Source organism: Helianthus annuus, chromosome 11 (assembly GCF_002127325.2).
Source record: "Helianthus annuus cultivar XRQ/B chromosome 11, HanXRQr2.0-SUNRISE, whole genome shotgun sequence".
NCBI classification, from domain to species: Eukaryota; Viridiplantae; Streptophyta; class Magnoliopsida; order Asterales; family Asteraceae; genus Helianthus; species Helianthus annuus.
The window spans coordinates 86,045,020-86,060,846 of NC_035443.2; the positions used below are offsets into that span (position 1 = coordinate 86,045,020).

At 33.8% G+C, this 15,827-nt stretch overlaps 1 protein-coding gene across 1 annotated transcript; it reads right to left on the reverse strand.

Moving 5' to 3' along the window:
* Nucleotides 1-3,176: 3,176 nt before the first annotated feature.
* Nucleotides 3,177-11,119, reverse strand: LOC110936627 (protein TOC75-3, chloroplastic). Its single transcript, XM_022179034.2, has 7 exons — nucleotides 9,832-11,119; nucleotides 7,213-7,434; nucleotides 7,004-7,111; nucleotides 6,714-6,905; nucleotides 5,892-6,140; nucleotides 5,319-5,573; nucleotides 3,177-3,568 (listed from the first exon to the last, which is right to left on the reverse strand). Exons 1-7 carry the CDS (start codon nucleotides 10,972-10,974, stop codon nucleotides 3,329-3,331), a joined length of 2,409 nt encoding a protein of 802 aa, XP_022034726.1. The 5' UTR covers nucleotides 10,975-11,119; the 3' UTR covers nucleotides 3,177-3,328.
* Nucleotides 11,120-15,827: the final 4,708 nt, after the last annotated feature.

Sequence of the window (15,827 nt, forward strand, 5' to 3'; positions counted from 1 at the left end):
CATCTCAGTTCTTATCATAACATCCTCACTAACCCTAAAAGTGTATTTTACTATGTTCATATCCTCTCTAGACCTTATCCAAAAATTTTAACATATGATTGTGAAAAATCTCAGCATCAGAAAAAATGGACCCCATTAGAAAAAATTATGGGTCATATTATTTAGAGTTAATTGCCCGGATGGTCCTTGTAGTTTCATTTTTTTCACGTTTAGTCCCCACCTTTTGGAAATAGCAGGTATGCTCCCCATGGTTTGTCATTTTGTTACTCGGATAGTCCCCTGACATTTACTCCGGGGACTATCCGAGTAACAAAATGACAAACCATAGGGAGCGTACCTGATATTTCCAAACTAACTGACATCTCAGGGGACTATCCGAGTAACAAAATAACAAACCATAGGGAGCATACCTGCTATTTTCAAAATGTAGGGACTAAATGTGATAAAAGGTGAAACCACAGGGACCATCCGGGCAATTAACTCTATTATTTATTAAACAAAATAAGTTTATATTAATATTTTATTATAATATAACTCGTTCGTCTTGCCGTCGACATCGTAATGTCTCACTTCCTTTCACTAGAAAACAAATTCACAATAATTCAACCAATTTCTATCAGTTGAAAAAACAAAAAGGCAAACCACTGTTGCCAGATATTTTTAAATGGTTTTTATGATAGTAAATTCTTCTTTTGGAAGGAAATATTTGAGGAAAAGTACCGACTTGGATATTTTTGGCCAATCGATGGATTCTTTTGAATATCTTTTTGTTGCTTTTAGATGAATCACGAAGCAGCTTGGTTACGGCGTTCCATCCACCGCCCCATGATATATATAATTAAGTTAGCAATGTATAACCAATAGGGTGGTCGTCCATTGATAAAAATAAAATCTTTAAACACATTAGAAGAGGAGATCTTAGGTTGAAGTCCACAAATGACGAGAATTAAAAATAAGTTAGCCGTTAAAAAGAAGTTAGAAATGTGTGTATTACATAAATAGAATAGATAAATAGATGTAGCACAGATTTAAGTAGTAATTTAATATATTATGTTTTTTAGTTAACTTTTTAAATTAAGAAATATAATAAGAATGGATTAAATAAAATAAGCCAAGTTATTATTACAACTTACAAGAGTTTTTCTAAAGATCTCTCCTCTGGAAAGGTTATGAGGATGAATCCTGGCTCACTACTAAAGTCTTTCCCCTGCCTCTTGTTGAGTCACTCATCGGAGGATTCCGAACCCGGGCCAACATTCAAAGACTCAAGTTTGATGCCAAAACTAAAAATGCTAAAGGATACCTTTCAAAAAAAATATAGAAGAAGCAGAAGAAGATTATTGAGTTCACACATCACCAATTACTTGTTTATTAGGTATATATTTCTATTTTCTAACATTACGTATAGATTGTTGTTTTCTAACAAAATATAATGAACGGTGTTTGGTGTGTTTTGTATTTTTTTTTATTAATGTAATTAATGAGATATTGGTTTATATTTATGCATTGAAGTAAAATAACTATGAGCATTCACATCTCATTTGTCATTCTTAAATTTGAGAAAAAAAAATGATAAAAAAAACATAAAAACACATCTACATCCCATCCCCCAACTCCGTCCGTAAAATTTGAGAAAACAAACTAATCTCTCAAATTTGTTTCTCACCATTCATCCTTCAAAGCTTTTTTTAATATATTTGATTTATGGGTGGCTGTGAGTGAAAGAAAAAGAAAAAACAATAAAAAAAAGAATAAAATTATTATTTAACTAAATAAAGATAAATATAGAGGATGAGATGTAGAAGGCTTTTTAATAATGATAAATAAATTTTATAAAATATACAAATTATACGGTAAAGATGAGGATAATTACTTTACATATAAACTTTAATTTGTTTAATACTATTTAAACTATTGCTATTAGTTTATTTTAACAATGTTTTAACATTGTTTTTATAAAATTTCTCCTAATTTATTTTTCATAAATGTTTAAAGTAAACAATCTAAATGAAATACATATTAAACTTGATTATTACTTAATGACTTCTTTCAATATTATTAAACTTGATTATTACTTAATGACTTCTTTCAATATTGAAAAATCCATCACTAAATATTCATCAGGCTATTTAACTACTATATATATTTAAGCTCATTATACTAATGAAATAATATAAAACTAAGAGTTAATTACATAGTTAGTACCTGTGGTTTGCACAAAATAACATACTTAGATACTAATAGTTTAAAATCACCTTCTAAGGTATTAACTTTTCATTTTGTAACGTTTGGAGGTATTAACTTCTAGGGTATTAACATAATTAGTCCATGTGGTTTGCACAAAATAACATACTTAGATACTAATAAAATGTGATTTTAAACCTACAAATAACGTTAATACCTCCAAACGTTATAAAATGAAAAGTTAATACCCTAAATGTGATTTTAAACTATTAGTACCTAAATATGTTACTTTGTGCAAACCATAGGGACTAACTATGTAATTAACTCTAAAACTAAAATGAATGATTTTTATAGCAAAAAAATAGTAAAAGAAGCTTTTTTTTTTTTGGCAATGCGACAAAACTCTGAACCGATATGGAATTATATATAGGCAAAAGATCAAATACAAATAATCTTAACATACTAAACATACAAATTGAAGGAAAACCCAAAAAGACAAGGTGGCATTTTTGTAATTACCACCAACTATCAAAGTTACAACAAAAAATACCTAAAAAAACACAAATTTTTTTTTTAACATTTTTTATTAAAAAATCGCTACATTTTTTTTTTTGGCTGCTACTAAAAGTAGCGATTTTTTAATAAAAAATGTTAAAAAAATAAAATAAAATAATTTGTGTGTTTTTTTTATTTTTTTAGATTTTTTTAGGTTTTTTTGGGGGTTTAGTTTTTAGCATTTTAGCTTGGGTGGGGGGGGGGGGGGGGGGGTAGGTTTTTTTTAGGTTTTTGGGGGGTGGGGGGGGGGGTTTAGGTTTTTTTTTGGGGTGGGGGGAGTGGTTAGGTTTTTTTAGGTATATTTGTAAAGTAACTTTGATAGTTATTGATAATTACAAAAATGTCACCTTGTCTTTTTGAGTTTTCCTTCAATTTGTATGTTTAGTATGTTAAGATTATTTGTACAAGAACTTTACCCATTATATATAATCAAGCAGTTGCCAACCCGTGATTGCTATTAAACAATAAACACACCAATTATTCCTTCATCTCAAATGGTTCCAAACAGCTTTCTACAAAATCTTTCTATCCAACTCAGTATAACCAGATTCAAAAAGCAAAACTCCAAATATAGAAAGTTTAACAAGCCTCAAAATCTCTCACCAAATCTGAAAAATAAGGCACCAGTCCCTGAGTTGTGATCAATCGCGTATTCTGCTCGAACTAACCCTAGCTTAGCACCAACGCCATATGACGAACCCTGACCCATGCGCCTGTAAACCTCTGTGGGATTACCCTTTACGTCTTTTGAACTCCCCAGATCATTTCCATGCTCTGCAAACGCGTATACGTGCGTATTTCTCACAGGTATACGTATTTCCGCAGCAAGCTGTAGAAATTAGTAACTTTAGTCATTAAGGGGTGTAAACAAGCCAAGCCACCCATGAACCCAAATTAAAGCTCATTTAATAAACGAGCCCGAGCCAAAATACCAACTAGGCTCACGACAATATTATTTTTTTAAAATATAATTTTATTTTATATAAAAAACATATAGTTAATATATATTAATTTTATGTGTTATTATATATAACATTATAATAAAAATAAAAAAATAATTATATTTTGTTATATAAAAAACTAGTAATAAGACCGGCGCGCGTTGCGGAGCGGGTACTTCGCAAATATCGAACGGATTAGTCCAAGCATTATGTGATGTGTTAACAAACCATATGAAAACGCACGTTTTGACGTATCCGATTGAACTCAATGTATCCTATAGTTGCATTGTGATTGGATCAAAACGTAACGTAAATCGAATTTATATCGTACAATCATAATGTATTATACGCGACCCGACTAACTCGAATTTATATCATCAAGCCAAAAAACTCTCGAGGGGGTCAAAGTTTGCATTTCCTAAACTTAAGGGTAAAGATAAAATTTGATAAAGTTTTGGGGTAAGAAGGAAACTAAAAACAAAGTTGGGGCTGAAAAGGAAACTACCACAAAGTTGGGGTGTCAAAAGCAAACTATTTGTAAAATGGAGTAGTTAGTAGTTTAGAGACTAAATTTGCCATTTTATGAAACTTTGAAGGTACCAAAGTGAAGGGGCTAAAATTGCAACATCGTGAAAGTATGGGGGGAGAGGAGGCAAAGCCGGTGGGGTTACCACCGACTTTGTCTTTTAAGAGTATTAGTAATAGTAATATTACAGGTATAAATAGTAGTATATATAAATTATCATATATTTAAAAAATAAAATGATTATAAATTTAGTGAATAATAAACAATCCAAGCTGGAGCTTAAGACATAAAGCTCAAAACGGGACAAGCTGCTCAGCCCGGCTCGTTTATACTTTACACCATGCTATTAATAGGTAGTGTTTGGATGTGTTGTTTGAAGTGGAAATTATTAAATGATCTCCAAGCAACTGATTTACACAAAATCATTATTTTGGTCCTAAAAACCGATTACTGCTTCCAAAACACAAATCATTAAAAGTAGGAATAGAACAAAAACTTGGGGTCAAAGTAGTCAATTTTAAGATCCAAATTTTGATTTGAATTTGTACATGGAAATTTAAATTGGTAAACCAAACTCCCAACACGTCTTAATTTTCTAGATGGTCCTCTATGCAGTTAATGCGGTAAAATATCGGATATCGGTCAAGGACCGATATTTGAAATATAGGTTATCTCAGTGAGATATCGGTAACTTTAATATAATGCAGAATTTATATAATAGCAATTTAACACCAATAATTCAGTGATATATCGGTCAAATATCGCCGATAATATCGGTATCGATATTTTGACCGATATTCGACACCGATATTTTACTAAGGGAGCGATATATCACCGATATTAACTGCATAGATGGTCCATTGTAAGTATTAAAAAGAATTGAATGTTGACTTAAGTCAACAAGATTCCCTATAGTTTGTCTATAATTGGTACCTGCACATTAATGGGTAGACATTAAAAAAAAGTAATCGGGTTCAAGTTGACTTGAGTACTTGACTAACCCATGATCAACTAAACAGGCTGTGTTCAGGTTGGGCAATACGAAGCCACCAAGACAAACTACCACCCCAAATTTAGACACAATCAAATAAAAGCAATGGGTAGGTAAGTACCTCTAGGATATTTCTAGCAGCACCAATCTCTCCCATGTTGTAACCCCTAACAGAGTAGGGTCCACCAAGTGTAAAAGCATCATAGCTAGGAAGGTCCCCTACACAACCACCATAATGGCCATGAAGAACAAGCACCGGGGGTGGTGGTTTCCCAGCACCTTCTTCAACTTCCTTCAGTTGTATAAATCTTGTCATCGTTAGTTGGTGACGGTTGAAAATTGGGAATTTGCTGCCAATTCCCAAGCCTTGATCCAGCTGCAATTTTAGCATGTTAGTACTGGGTTGATTAGTGTTACTGTTGCTTTTTTAATTCTCCAACGGGTTAAATGGAGAAACATGTCGACATCCAGTATGCCCTCAAATGTTCAAACTCCAAAGTCTTAAAAAATCAAATTATTAATTTAACATTATAGCTTTTGTAATTCAACTATATGTATTTATAAAAGAGAGAGAAGGTAAAAAAGTGGTTGTGAGTAACCCGTGACCTGTTTTAACCTCTTAGAGATTATATATTTAGGACATGAATCTTTTTCGAACCGAACGATCCTCATAGCATTAGTCTAGAAAACCGACCTGAAACACATTCCTCTCACCAACAATTGCTCCATTGACAAACTTTGTATTGTCTCTTGTAATATTCGCTTGTGCAAACACCATTCGGTCTATACCAGTGCCACTCAGTGTCGTTGGAGGACCATCTGCACTTATACCACCGTTCGGCAGAACCCGTTGACCATTTGAAGATATATGACTACTTTCGTCACGTGTTGTTATCTCTTCCATTACAATCCCGTACGTAAACTTGCTTTGACGAGTGAAATTCTGGAAAATGTGATTGTTATTCAGTGTAATGCACATCAGCATAAGAGAAGATATGAGAAAGAGTAAAATGCCATTTTTGTCCCTGAGGTTTGGCTAGTTTTGCAACTTTCGTCCATAGGTTTGTTTTTTCGCATCTGGATCCAAAAGGTTTGAAATCTTGCCATTTTCATCCAGTTTGTTAACTCCATTTTTCTACGTTAAGTCAGGGGTATTTCCGTCTTATTTTGTTAACTTAAAGGGCAATTCAGTCTCTTTCACTTTATGGTTAACTTAAAGAGCAATTCAGTCTTTTTCAGTTTATGTACAAGCATTTAGCATAATGTACAAGTATTCAAAAGACCGAATTGCCCTTTAAGTTAACAAACAAGACAAAAATTACCCCTGACTTAACGAAGATAAATGGATGGAGTTAATGAGCTAGATGAAATCAGTAAAAGATTTCAAACCTTTTGGATCCAGATGCCGAAAAACAAATCTTTGGACAAGAGTCGCAAAACTGACCAAACCTCAGGGACGAAAATGGCATTTTACTCGATGATGAGAAATAAAGATAGTTTATAAATTATAATTTACCTCGGTAATATTGGTTTTAACGCCAGCTCTATCGACCCATATAGGAGGAACTTCGTCTACTCCGGGCCCACCAGTGAAAACTGGGCTGAGCTTTCTGCTGTTGAAAACGCTTGTACGCAAGGTGCGGTTTCGGGAATTAGATATTCCGTCTAAATAAGGATGCACGTATTCTAGCTTAAAAGAAAGATCATCCTGCAAAGAAAACTGCCTGTTACCACTGTTCTTGAAAAAAATAATCAAAAAAAATCTTCTAAAAGGTTTAACATAAAGAAAAAAAATGAAAAATTCACCTGCGGATTAAGAAAGTTACTAGTGGTGACGGAACCAAGAAGAGATCTATTAAGCCCCTTGATGTTCCGATGCTCAAAAGACACAGTTCCACCAGGCTGGATTGAAGCCTAAACATTAAACAAAAGAAACATTCAACAATAAATATTGCATGTGATAAAAAACACAAAAACAAGATAAATGCTAAAATATATAGAGCGTAATAATATACCAAAGTAGGACGACCACCACGTCCAGGAACAATGCTCCATTCAGTACTGACTTCAGCTGATTTTTGCTCCAACTCTTTAAGTTTAATTTCAACAATAATCCCACCCTCGTTTTTCTCATCTGGGCGTGGATTCACTTCAATATTTGAAAATAAAGAGAGAGAATTAATGTTACGCAGTGCTTGCTTCCCGGCTTCAATGTTGAATACATTCCCCTTTTGAAGCTGCGAGCCACATAATCATATGGTATAATTAAAAAATATATATCTCTCTCATGATACATGCAAACATGGAAGCACGTCAAGCCATTAAACTCTTGTATCAAAACAATATCCAGAAAGAAAACTAACAGAACATATTTTTTCTAGAACTAATAAAATTAGGTGATACCTTATCATCTAGGTTTCCTACCTACTACAATTTATTAAGGCCTTGTCTGACTTGCATTTTCCGTCTACATTTATATTGTCTGTGTAAGCAGCATTCTGATGTTATAAAAAAACAGCCTGTCTTTATATTCAAGTACCACATTTGTAATTTATGAAAACACCAAAACAAAGCTTAAGACCGTAATAAACTGCAAGCCTTAAACGATCAATTTCAACTGTGCTAAACCCTTATAAAGTAAAACCAAAGCTAATTCTTTGCTTTTCTATGATTTTTGTAAGGCCTGTAAACAAACTGAACGTTCATGAACTATTCGTGAACTTGTTCGGCAGGAAGTTCGTTTATATGTTCGTTTATTTAATAGACAAACGAACATGATCAAAATTGTTTGTTCAGTTAAATAAATGAACAAACACAAACACATGTGTTGTTCGTTCATTTATGTTCGTGAACGTGCGTCTATGTTCATTTATGATTTATATAATACTAAATACATGTGGAGTTATATATTTATATAAATATAGGCAAAAGATCAAATACAAATAATCTTAACATACTAAACATACAAATTGAAGGAAAACTTAAAAAGACAAGGTGGCATTTTTGTAATTACCACCAACTATCAAAGTTACTATACAAATGTGAACTCAACCAAAAATACCTAAAAAACACAAAAAAAATTTTTAACATTTTTTATTAAAAAATCGCTACATTTCGTTAAAATATATATATATATATATATATATATATATATATATATATAGAAAGTATAATGTACAAAACGCCTTAACCTACATTAACGTACGCGACAAAAAACATAACATGCGTGATTATTTTTTTTACCATCATAACGTGCGTGATTATACTTTCCATGCGTGATTATCACCCCCCATGCGTGATTATCACCAAAAAATGGATCCCATGCGTTATTTTGTGTCTTATGCGTGATTAGTGCCCTGATCCGACGGTTACTGGTGTCGCGTACGTGAAGTACGATAAGGCTTAATGTATTTTAACCGCACTCTATATATATATATATATATATATATATAGGTGAGGGTTATCTTGAGAACGCTAAATATTGCGAGAACCGTGAGAACGAATGAAAAAACCAATCAAAACCTATTTTTTAATACAAACCTCATTGTAATTAAAATACAACATCAAAAAAGAATTTACAACATCAAATAATTCATTTCTCCTAATCACTATTACTAGATTTTTTACGCATGTGTAAATATAACAAATTTACACATGTGTAAAAGACAAACTTACACATGTGTAAATTTTCTTTATTTACGAATTTACGTAAATTTAAACGCGTAAATTTAATTTCTAACATTGTATTCGAACAATAATGATAAGTGTAAAAAGAAATTTTGAAATTGAATTGTTTTTGACCAAGTTCTTGTGGTTTTTTTATTTGTTCTCACGGTTCTCGCGATACTTAGCGTTCTCATTTAAACCCTCCCCTATATATATATATATATATATATATTTTTTCTTTTTTATTTGCTGCTACTAAAAGTAGCGATTTTTTAATAAAAAATGTTAAAAAAATAAAATAAAATTATTTGTGTGTTTTTTTTATTTGTTTAGACTTTTTTAGGTTTTTTGGGGGTTTAGTTTTTAGCATTTTAGCTTTTTTTTTTTGGGGGGGGGGGGAGGGGTTAGGTTTCTTTTAGGTATATTTGTAGAGTAACTTTGATAGTTATTGATAATTACAAAAATGCCACCTTGTCTTTTTGAGTTTTCCTTCAATTTGTATGTTTAGTATGTTAAGATTATTTGTACAAGAACTTTACCCTATAAATATAAACATAAAAGAGACTTTCTAACTACTTATATACATATAGCTGGGCTTTTGTGTTAGTTAAACTACGTTCTGTTTGTTTGTTTATGTTCGTGAACTGTTCGTTTAGGTTTTAAACGAACGAACACGAACATGCTTATTTTCTTAATGAACAAACATGAACAGAAAAAGTTGTTCAGTAACTTCAGTTATATGTTTGTGTTTGGTTAAGTTTAATCGAACAACCATGAACATGTCTTTGTTCGTGTTCATTCGGTTCGTTTACAGGCCTAATTTTTAAAATTTAAGTTCAAAATTAACAAGATTACTAGTGGCACACCTAATATAGAACAACTGAAAAACAAACGAAATCATAATAACCAAACATATGATGCTAAAAAAAAACCAAACTTATAGTTATCTAGTAACTAGTAAGAGCTACCTGTTTAGGCAACTCTCTCTTCACTACTCCAATTGCAGTATTCCCTTCACAAACATTCCCAAGTTTATCCTGAAACTGAATCACGACCCTTGTAATATCCCCTTCCACCACCTCACAAACAACCTCATTCGTATTCAAATTCCCAAAATTCACAACCTGAGCACACGCATACCCTTCATCATGATACCACTTCTGAACCCGATCCCGAATATTCTGCAACATCCTAGCACTCACATTTCCCTGCCCCAATATCTGCAAAATCTCACCGTGAACTGACCGCGGCAACATACACGGCCTCGCCCGCTCCATCCTCCTCCTATAATCCCGCTCCTGATTCCTCATATAATCCATCTTCTCCTTCTCCGTCATGTTTTCGTCAACATCAACCGCTTTCGACTGCTGCATTAACCCCACGTTAATACATTTAAAATGATCCGCCTCCTCCCACGTACTCTCCGTAAACGAAACTGTTAACCCTATAGTTCCGTCCGCGTTAGTTTTCGCCTCTAGATCGACCTTTTCGAACATACCACAAGTAGCTAGGGTTTCAAGCTCCTTTTGAAGCTGAGCTTTGGTGTACACACCACCGGATTTAATCGAAACCATTTCGAAAAAGGAATCATCTGAACCTACAGTAATTGACTTAACTTTATCTAGAAACACTAGATCAGACACCTTATACTTTTTAAATCCACTAAGTTTGTTCAATTGTACCACTATATCAGCAGGTAATCCATGTGAGTCCCATTCAGATGACTGATTCTCATCCGCATTAGCTTCCGGCGATAACAAGCGCCTCCACCACCCACCACCACCGCCTCCTCCGCCAGAACCGCCGCCGCCGCCGCCGGAACCACCGGAGGAACCTCCACCCCCGCCGGAACCACCGATAAGTGACGGATTTTTATACGCGACGTGAAACAAGACGCCGGCAGCAGCGGAGATGGCAAAATTCTTGACGGAGAATAACGGAGATTTGGAGTGTGTGGATTTAGAGTGTTTGTTAGGGTTAGGGTTTTGAGAGGAGATTTTGTGGCATCTGGTGGTGGTGATGGGGACGGCGGACGGTGGAGAGGTTAGGTGTGAGCGGCGATGATGGCGGAGGGGGAGGAGGTGGCCAGTGCCGGCGGAGATGGACGCCATTGGAGATAAGGTGGAGGTGGACTGAGGAAGGGGTTTATGAGTGAGAGTGAGTTGAATCGGACGAGATTTACAATTGGTTTGTTGAACCTATTTTTTTAGGTTGTCCATGTGGTTATGTGTATGGTTGCTTTTACCACAAAACCTGTATCAAATCAAACCGGTAATGTATCGCATATTATGAGTACCAAAATTTGGTTGATACTTAAACTAGGACGTGTGGGGTTTGGGTTGACATGTGGCGGAAATGAACTCTATCAGGCCATCCTAAAAAAAGTGGGACGTGGTAGTGACGGGGTTGAGAGCTTGGGTTGGCATGTGGAAATTTATTTATTTTTTTTATATTTTGATATTTATAAAATAAAACAAACCACTAATTTAATTTAAATAAAAAAGTTACATAAAATCCTAATAAATTAAAAAAACAACTTCCTAAAAAATTAAAAAAACAACATCTATATCTATACTATATAATAAAAGAAACCATTTATGGGACACTTGTCATTCATTGAGACTATCTATATTTTTGTTTTCTTATTAAATTAAATAATTTACAATTTTGAGGATAAATGTTGATCATCAATCCTCAACAGATAATATTAAATCAAATCTAATCATTATTATATAATACTTAAATTATTGATTATATTAAATTTAAAAATATGTATTATTAAAAGTTGATTATTTTGAATTTACCCATTTATTCAACATTTAGAAGACTTAATATTCATGTTCAATTAGAAATTAAAGTTTATCGATAATATCATATTATTTTTATTTATTTCAATATTTAGAAGACTTGGAAACTTTTTTTGGATGTATATGTGATGAAAGAATTGTTGTTCAAAAAAAAGATGTGATGAAAGAATTTATAATATTTCCTATTAATATTAATAAGTTACATATCTATCTATCTATCTATATATATATATATATATATATATATATATATATATATATGTTCAAATGAAAACCACTTTTATTGTGAAAACTCGAAAACTAACTAAAAAAAGCCTAAAAAACACACAAAAAAAAATTTTTTTTTTCAATTTTTTTTTATAAAAATCGCTAGTTTTTATATATAAAAAAAACTTTTTTTCAAAAAAAAAAAAAATTGTGTAGTGCACATGTGTAATAATACACATGTGTAGTACACATACATATGTGCAGTATTACACATGTGCACTACACAAAATTTTTTTTTTTTTTTTTTTTTGAAAATTTTTTTTATATTAAAAAACCTGCGAAATTTTGATTGCAAAAAAAAATTAAAAAAAAAATTTTTGTATGTTTTTTTGGCTTTTTTTAATTAGTTTTCGAGTTTTCACAATAACTAGTGGTTTTCATTTGAACCTTCCCCATTATATATATATATATATATATATATATATATATATATATAATAAAATAAATCAATTTGAGACACATGACGGTTTATGGGGCGATCTCAATTGTCTTTTCCCGCCTAAATAAATAGTTATTATGACTATTTTTCAAAAGAAGAAGTTATTTCTTGCGGTTTATACCTCTGACAATGCTTATACCAACGCTATCGAAATGCCTAAATTTAAAAAGTTGTTATTGGATTGTCATAGATCTAATATATGATACCTAAAACAACAAATTCTAACAAGATATCATCATCAAATTTTTCGAAATCTGTTACGTGTGATCTACAAAATAGAACACGGGGCAACACCATTTACCAGTAAAACAATATTTATAAATTTATGAATTCTTTGTATATTATCTTAATATATTTATATTCTTATTGAGTCCGTGCCTTAATTTTAATAAATTTTATGTATCTCGGTTATTGAATTTATGTGTAAACTCAATTACTTATAGCTTTAAAGTTTATAAAGTTTTATTTGTTACACCCGTGTGTCACACGGGAAATAACCTAGTATCCTAATAAATTAAAAAAAAAACAACTTAATAGTTCCTAAAAAATTATAAAACAACTTAATAAATCCTAATAAAAAAAAACTTTATAATAAATTCTAAAAAAATACAAAGTACGATAAATATTAAAATGGGGAACCCAGCGAAATTCCGGGTTCCCATCGTGCCTGTACTCGATTTTGGCGATCTCCACTCGATCATCGTAGCTTAGGTCGCCCGCAGGCACACGATCTAAATATGCTTTAAACCGATTCAGGTGCGGTTTTAGCTCCCGCCACTTATGTTGACACGCGTTCAAGTTGTGACGCGCGTTTCCAACATGTTGTTGGTATTCCTGAAACGCTCGTGTCCAGTAGGCGGTTTGACCACAGCGTAGCGTTTGTTGTGCGTCACCGATTGACGTCACTAGCTCTAGCTCCTCCTCCTCGGTCCAGTTAACCATTTTCGGTTTTGGGTGTAACGCCCTGCTTCTTCGTACTTTCCATAATTAGAAGGTCATGCTTCTATTCATATTTTTGGAAGTCTTGTGTTCTTGTAATCGTTCTTCCGTTGTAATCGTTGTAAAATCCGAGACTTGGATCATAAATGAAACTCGTATTTCTTTAAATTTGTGTTATACATACTTCATACTTATTCATACGTTTAATATCGTGAAACGATTGCTACATATTCGTAATTCTTGGAAAACTATGCGTTAAACTTGCAAATACGTGAAACATGCTAATCATACGTCTTCCGAATGCATACGATACTTGATAACGACATTCATACGCTTAAACATACTTCACTATACTTGTTTTATGTCAATGATACTTGATAAGCCCTTAAATTGTGCTCTTATGTCAAAAAGGACCCTTAAAACACCTTAAAACCCTAAATAAGAAACATGAGGGGCCAAATATGACAATAATTAAAACACAAACCTCACCAGGCCAAGCCTGGCGGGCCGCGACTCGCCCCACACATATGTTCGCGGGTCGCGAGCTAGCTGGATCTGAGACCAGCGTGATCAGCTCGTGTATTGGTCACTTTTTGTTGGGTTTTGATTGGTTTTAAGTGTGTTTCTTGCATTTAAACCTCACCAACCCAACCCTAATCCATCTCCTATATAACCCAAGCCTCCTCCAAGCATTTTCCACTTTGCAAACACTCTCTAGTCTATAACAACCCTCATAAAATATTTCTGACACCCCTATAATATTTAGAACATCCCTTTACGCCTTACAATGCACCCCGTATGCGAATAATGGACCCTAAATACTCTAATTTTACAAAAATAAAATAAAAACAATTCCTGAGGATCGCTACGCGGGCCACGACACATCAACATCAGGCCGGCACCTGGTGTCGCCACGTGTTGGCAGCGTGTCAAGCCTAGTGGCCGAATCAGCAACCCTAGGGCCTACCCTAGTGGGCCTCGCGGGCCGCGAAGCCCTTTGTTGAAGTCTACGCGGGGCGCGACAAAGTGTCGATCAGACACTATAAATAAGGGGCATCGGCCTTCAGTTTACATTCGTTCAAATTCTCTCGATCTCTCTCAACTTTCTGAATATTAGAAATTATAATCGGGCATTATACCCCCTAAATTACGAAGTTCTGCCTCGTTGTAAGTATCATAACCCCCGGTTACGTATTAGATATGCTGCCGATTGATCCAGTGCTCCGTAACGACTGTTGAGGCTCTGCCCGACGTAGTCGTTGGAGTTCTGTCTCGGGGAGGGTATAACTAATGTTAATTTGGGTTATTATACTAACGCGTGTGCATTATTTAAAACTTATAGATTATAGCCAGGAATCCACAGGAAATTACCTAAGATAACAATGTGAGTAATCTCCTTTTTGTGAACCTTTTTGCAAACTATTTTTACAAAACCTTAAATATTTTACAATGTGATTAGCAGTGATTAAGTCTTTATAATTCTTCAATTACTGCCGGTATGTTGGGGTTTTGTATACAAAATGTGGAACTCGTTACCATTGGACAACGAGATAGCCAATGAGTAATATGACCCACCAGTCAGGATTGACAGTACTGAATGAGTAATTGTATAGATATAAACATTGTAATCGCTCCCAATACTGTGAAATGATAAAACTCTTATTAATTAAATTAGGATTCACTCACCAGTATTTCCCACTGACAAAATGTTTTTAAACGCGTTTCAGGTAACAAAATATGAAAGCCAAATAGAAACCAGCTGGACAGCACTGAAGGCTTGGAAAATTGGCTATAAAAGTTACCTAAATAAAGATGATGTTTTTATTTAAATAAAATAGGATTTATTCCTATAAAATAGTTGTAATAGAAACTTGGGAATTTTCCATGTATTTGATATTATAAAAAAGTGGTATTTTACTCTGATAAAACATTTCCTAACTATGGTCTTGATGAAATTTTCGCTGCCAAATAATGATAAACACCGATACCACTGATACTGGCTGCGACCGCCCGTTCCCGGGTAATTAGGAGACGGGGGTTGCGACAGAAGGTTGTATCAGAGCCACAACCACTGATTTCAGCCATAGGAGTGTTCTGCTGACATCAAAATATTATTCAATATGTTAGGAAATAATTTCCATGGATACGTGCATATCTGTATATTATTGTTTTGTGTTATTTGGCTATTTGTTAGTTTACAGTATGAGCGACCAAGGACCTTCAGATGCTTACCGTCAGTTGTCCAGCTCACCTAGGGACGAAGGAACCTCTTCACAGCCTACCCCCTCGGGGTATTCGGCTGATACCGAAGAAGGGATTTTTGTGTTCAAAGCACAATCTGAAGAGCCATTCCCTCCTAAGAAGAGAGAATGGTTCAGCAGAGGAGCTCATGAACGTAGAAAAAGGATGAGAAAACTTCAGCAGCAGCGAGCTTTAGCAGCCGCGAATAGAGAAATGAATGCTCACACACAGGATATTATCAATAGAAGATTAGCCAATTTCCACATATTAG

What these genes read in the sequence shown, in the direction of transcription:
- LOC110936627 (XM_022179034.2), bottom strand. Translation starts at nt 10,974, where the DNA reads ATGGCGTCCATCTCCGCCGGCACTGGCCACCTCCTCCCCCTCCGCCAT. An exon ending in GTAACTTTCTTAATCCGCAG is followed by an intron (nt 6,906 to 7,003) that starts GTGAATTTTTCA and finishes TTTTCTTTGCAG; the next exon opens with GATGATCTTTCTTTTAAGCT. An exon ending in GTGAGAGGAATGTGTTTCAG is followed by an intron (nt 5,574 to 5,891) that starts GTCGGTTTTCTA and finishes CTAAAATTGCAG; the next exon opens with CTGGATCAAGGCTTGGGAAT.